Raw genomic sequence first — 6,000 nt, 5'->3', positions numbered from 1 at the left:
TCTATAATGCATTGTAATGACATTAAACTAAGACAATAAGATGGTTATCATAATTTTTCAAATCTTTATTAATAAGTAATTACAGAGAATTAAAATGACATTTCCGCATTGAATAGAGCGACATAAGATTTCTGTAGATGATTCGCAATGCATCCTGGTATCAAGGGGTAGCGTACACCTAGCCCTTCGAAGCTAGTGTGGTCCTGGAATCGCTCGAAACGAAGTAATAGTTAGCCCTCCCCCTTACCCCTAGCCCTCGATGAAATATGAATTGGGACAGCCCTCGCCCTAAACGTGAACGCGCAAATCGAGCCAAAGGGGTGAAAACGAAGGGCTAGGGGTGAATTGGGATTGGCCCTAAGTTCACAAAGGACTTCCTTGGTGACATCGTCAGAGTTCCTGGCCTGAGAGACACTCCCGGACCTCAGGGATGTGGAGCTTTGACTACCAGCACTATGAACGGAGGCAAGTTCCTCATCACTGATGTCTACTAATTCCATGGTTGGATCAGCTCCATTAGATGGTCTGCATAGAATCTCCAATCTCCAATTTTGTCTCCATATTTACAAACAACTTACGGGTAGCATAGAAAGTCGTATTATAATTTGCAATAGGCCCATCGGTGGTCTGAATGATGTCTTTATCATCAGACACAAAGGCGTTGATGACGTGGGATGCCTTTGAGTCTACATCACTAGGTGTGGGGGTAGTCATTGTGGCGGCCATGTTGGCCTGGCCAGTGACATCACTAGCGGTAGCGGAGGTTGAATAACAGCAGATATTCCTCCACAGAATCGCACCCACAGCCTTGATGGTATTGGAATGAAACTCCTCACTAGTAATAATACCAAGGTGTCCCACAATGCCAGGGGAGGACACACGGCTGTGCTCCGCTATAGCAGAGGAGCCCTCCTGACCAGAATTACAACGGCCGATCGTCTTAATTTCTTCTGCCACCTGTCTGAGCATGTAAGCCGCTCCCTGCATGCCCCCCTGTTCAGCTGTGCTACATGACTCCACCGTCTCCACGATAGCAGTCATCACGTCGGCCGTCATCGGCTCCAGGTCCTCCTTAGAGGTCATGACCTTGGCCTTTGGCACCAATGGTCCGGTGATCCCAAACTCCTGGAGCTTGGTGGACACCACATGTACTATCATCCTCCTCGCCGCGTGCATGGAGCTGTCCCTGTCGCAGGCTATCGGGTGGACTTGATACTGATATTATCAAGGAGATCTCCGAGTTCACCAGTCTTAGGACATCTCTAACCAGAGCTCTGGTCCAATCAGATGAGCTAGAGGAACTGGAGCCCAGTGATTGGAGGATGGAGTCCTCGGTGGATGAGGAGGACGCCACAGAAGGAGCTAAAAGAACCAAACAGAGAGAAACCTGGGGTTTTATTGTCACCTATATAGTCTGGAGTACATAGAGACAATCAATGGTTGTGTTACACTATTCCCACTAGCATATCACTATGGAGCCATTTCCAGGTCATGAATTCAAAAAGATATGCTAATATGTGGATATTGGAATGATGTTTACCTCATTATCATTGCCTGTGATTGGATGTTTAATGGAAAGAAAACCCTCTGACCTGCATCAGCGTTGGTGCTCTTCTCAGCCGAGGTCCTCTTACCTCGATTCCTCTTGACCTGCAACACAACAGCAGTGATTCCCACAGCATGTTAATACTTTGGGGGGCCCCCAAAGTATAATGGCTCCCCCCAAAGTATAATTTGTATATAGTTAAAATAAAGATATCCGGTGATCGACGATCAGATACCAGTGTGGAGTTTTCTGTCTTAAATTTGATATAGATCATGTTCTTTGTTGGTTTGTGAGGATGTTCATACACACTTGGTAAGATGTGTGTGTGAAAGAAGACCACAAAAAACAGCAATGACTGCTCTCAGCTGTTTAACACTTAAAGACCTAGACACCATCACCAGGTGGTTGTCTGAAGTGCAGTGTTACTATGAAAATTCACTAGAATGCAGGAATTGAGAAAAAAATAAATCTCAAAATGTTTCACGCCCCCCCCCCCCCCCCCCCCCCCCACGCCCCGAGTCGTTCCCCCAAAGTATATTTCATTTCTGCGGGATCTCAGATCTCAACTTGTTATGTTAAGTCAAAATAGCTCATTAGACTGGATCACATAGACAATTATTATTCAAATGATAATCAACGAATGAAGGGTGCAGAAAGGGGCCTGTTCTGTTAATGTTAGGTTCAGGCCTAGGCTACAGGTGGTCCTTTGACAGGACACACAATCTTTACGTTTTAACATTTTATCATGAATGACGATGCCCCTTTGATAACAAACAATTAGGAGATAATATAGGAGATCGTTGCTTAAACATCATGAAATTGTTTGCAGTTGCAATATTGCTTACACAGATGAGTTTGCTTTCACTCATTTTACCCGGGCATTTGGTGCGCCGTTTGCAGTAGGCGGCAAGATTGGCTGAGCTTCAAGCGACTATTCAGCCAGTCAGATACACGCAACGCTCACATTTTCAAAACAGAAGTGTGGGATGTACACTGTTTATGCACAAAACGAGATATATTGGCTAAATACCTTATCAATCAAAGCTTTGCGTCTGTGATCAGGTCCCTGATTGGTCCTCTCACCGGAGGAAACACGGTGAGGGCGGAGCTGAAATGGCTTGGCGGCCATATTGAATCACATCTGACAGTTGTTCCAGAGATTTTTTACAGTAGCTAACTCTAGGAAAGTGAAGGGTATAGTGAAATAATCAGCGAATTCAGGACATTTGTCCTTCGCTTTTAACTCGTTTATTGTAACCAAGATGGACGAAAAGGAACGACAGAGAAAATTAGAAGCTGGAAGAGCAAAGGTTTGTTATTTTGGCATGGTATCACTTACCACTAGCAAGCTGTGTTAGCCAGACAACTCTCTGCTAGCAGCAAACTAGCTAGAAACTTTAGGATTTTTACTCCTTAGCCCGTCTATGTCATCTATTTTGATCTTCACCGATGACATTGCGGAGGAACTCATAGATAGCGTTTTAATTTGTGATTTGGTGTCTTATCTGGTACATTGGTTGCTTGACACAGCCCAACTGACCTGCAACAATGTCTGTAGGCAACATAGCTAGCATTCCCAAACTACTTGGATTGATGATAACAACGTTATGGCATAGCGAAGCAATATTGTTAAGTTGTTTGCCTGGTAAATAGCAAATACATAGACTGTTATATTGACGTGTTAGCCAAGCAATATGCCTTATGACCCCAGCTAGCCATCTCGGCTAATTGAGTTAGCTGTCGCTTGCTTTACTAAACTCTTTGTTATCATACAATGGGCTTTACCATGCCCCTCCTCCGTGTGAATCGTGCCAAATCCATGTCTGTGTTGCTTATTGTGCTTAAACAAGTGACTCATCCAGCCGATGGCTAGGTTTGTGTCTTTACTCCCTGCCCTTTTACCCTCATTGCGATTTGAATCATGTGAATGAGTCAGATTCAATTCCTATGTGGAGGCAAATAACCACCTAATGTCCCAGCCCTACTCAATGCTTTAGTTCCTGTTGAGTTATTGCCGTCCAACGTGTATAATGTCTCCGTTCACATCTGCTGTCTGCTTCATGTGACGTGGTAAGTCAGCTACCGTGAACATCTGAGAACTAAGAACAGACGTCTATGATAAGGGTGTCACACCCCGTAACGGTCACACTGGATATAAGCCAGCGTTTTAAACTGAGAATTAAAGTAACCAAAATCACGATAACATTAAAGAGGGTAAGGAAGGACGTCGTGGCATCCCTCCATCACCTTGGTGTTGCATTTCAGGTGTTATGATGAACATGTGCACATTGACGTTGTCAGGTTTATTGATCAACCGCTGTTATTCCTTGTGACAGAAATCAACCAACATGCAGCGCACTCAGTCGGTAAGTCAAGTGAGCGATGATGTGACTGGTTGCGGTGATCTGGTCTGGTGATGTTGTTAATCTATCTCTTCCTCTGTCTTTCGGTGGGTTTCAATGGGTGGAGTGAAACGTTCAGAATGTTGTACAAAGAATTAGAAAGTACCAGTTGAGACACACTTCAGCAGCACATCTTGTCCGCTCGATGTTCTATTACAACAGGACTGCATGATTCCATCTGCACCGCTTAACTTTTAATCTCCCACAGTAAGCCTGTGGTCGTGCTGTCAGGTTTTGGGATTAATGGCTTCTCTGTGATCTGCTTTTTTTATTTTTTATAAACGATTTCTGTAGCAGGTGGATGGAAGTGGTGTCATTACGCACTCTGGCCTGTAGATGGCGCAATGGACGCATGAAGGTTGAACTAGCCAGACGTATCACCCTAGCTGACACTGGTTGACTCCATACTTTTAATGAAAGCCCACCATCACAAAGCATAGTTGAAGCAGCTAGTGTGCACACTGAGTTATATAATAGTCTGTGTCATCGTCAGCTTTTTCTGAAGCACAACAGCGCCAGAGGGAATCTTCAGTTGGCTCCCAAGTTTTACTGTGTTGGCGTAATGGCTGTTGCTATGGCGAAGGCATGGCATCAGTTGTCTTTTGCTATGTTAGGCACACCGCAAGCCCATCCTCAGTTATAATAACGCTCACAACCCCATCACCCTCACACACCCGCCAACAGCACACAGCAGCGCATTGTCTGACAGCATTAGTGTGAGAGCACCATGGCAGTCTATCCTACTCCCAGTCATATCTTCTCATGACTACAGCCGGCCAGACTCTCTCTGGTACAGAGGCTGCCCCGGGCCCAGCATGGCCTTCCTCTCCTGTTTATTTCTGGGGCATCCTGTTCTGTATTATGACAGAAGCAGAGGGGGGTGGACTATGAGAGAAGAAGAGAGGGAGAGGAGGGGTGTGTGGGTGTGGGTGTGGGTGTGTGTGTGTGTGTGTGTGTGTGTGTGTGTGTGTGTGTGTGTGTGTGTGTGAAGAAATAGCAGTTGTCGATTGAGGGGATGTGGAATGATGACTGTAGAGAGGAAGGTAATGATGGTAATATAAGGGAGGAGGAGGGGCAGTGAGTGAAGGGAGTGAGGTTGGGGAGCCTGGAGAGATGGGGAGCAGGGTTAGCCGAGGGCTGCCATGATGGTATAGGGTAGTGGTGGCTGTGTGGGGGGTGGGGAGGAAGGAAGGAAGGAAGGAATGAATGGATGCTGAATCCATACACTGTGGTTGCTGAAAGCAGGGCAGAGCCTAATCGAGTGGAACCGCCCACTTGTGGAGAACAGACAAGACACACACTCTCACAGGCTGCTCACATTCACTCCTCTGGCTCAGGATTACTACAGGAGTCTTATGAGTCAGGTCTGACTGCCAGAGAGAGAGAGAGAGAGAGAGAGAGAAAGACAGACTGTCCAGAGATCATATATATATATATATTTTTATTTTTATTTGTAAGGGTCTGTGAACCAATTTAATCTGGCATAAGCTGCTTAAAGAAGAGAGAGAGAGGGAGTGATGCACAGAGTGATTGAGTGCAGAGTTGCACTCAATCAGGCGAGCTGGAATTCAGACAGCATTGTGCGCGCTGCTTCATTGGGAACATTGTCGTTCAGGGATCTTCTGTTTTGGTGATCCCTGGAGCGACGTCGGGATGCTTCCGACGAGCCTTAGCTGACCGCACTGCCTGGCCAAAACCTTTAACCTTTTTGGAGTTGTAGGCTACCTGTAGTTTGGCATTTTTTAGACCTAATCTTTGTCTGGAAGTTCTGAGAATATCCTCAGTTTGCACAAGGCTGCTGCCTCGGTACCTGCTGTTTTATCAGGGCACGCTGTTTCATTTGAATCCTCACTTCCACTCTCAGAATCTTCCAATCTTGTCTGTCTGGATTAAATCCTGGGAGGATCATGAACTTCTCAATCAAACAGTGTTTTCTCTGATGATCCGTCTTTCCTGGCTGGGAGAATGAATTTGGACATTGATCTTTCACCCCTGACCCCCTGACCCCTGACCTCCACCATGTTGATCATCTGGTGGTGTTCAGTGTTGCTT

At 45.8% G+C, this 6,000-nt stretch overlaps 1 protein-coding gene across 1 annotated transcript in view; it reads left to right on the top strand.

Annotated features, from left to right (window-relative positions):
• Window positions 1-2,808: 2,808 nt before the first annotated feature.
• pcnt (pericentrin) overlaps window positions 2,809-6,000 on the top strand; it is a gene marked incomplete at its 5' end in the record, with an annotated part of 43,235 nt that continues 40,043 nt past the window's right edge. The window contains 2 exons of the mRNA XM_080523304.1: window positions 2,809-2,856; window positions 3,883-3,912. Coding sequence (XP_080379430.1) covers window positions 2,809-2,856; window positions 3,883-3,912 — 78 coding nt within the window. The remainder of the gene's footprint in view (window positions 2,857-3,882; window positions 3,913-6,000) is intronic.

Source organism: Nansenia antarctica, assembly GCF_963989245.1.
Source record: "Nansenia antarctica genome assembly, chromosome: 1".
Taxonomy (NCBI): domain Eukaryota; kingdom Metazoa; phylum Chordata; class Actinopteri; order Argentiniformes; family Microstomatidae; genus Nansenia; species Nansenia antarctica.
The sequence above is the reverse complement of the archived record's forward strand: the minus strand, read 5'-3'. Positions and strand labels throughout refer to the sequence as shown.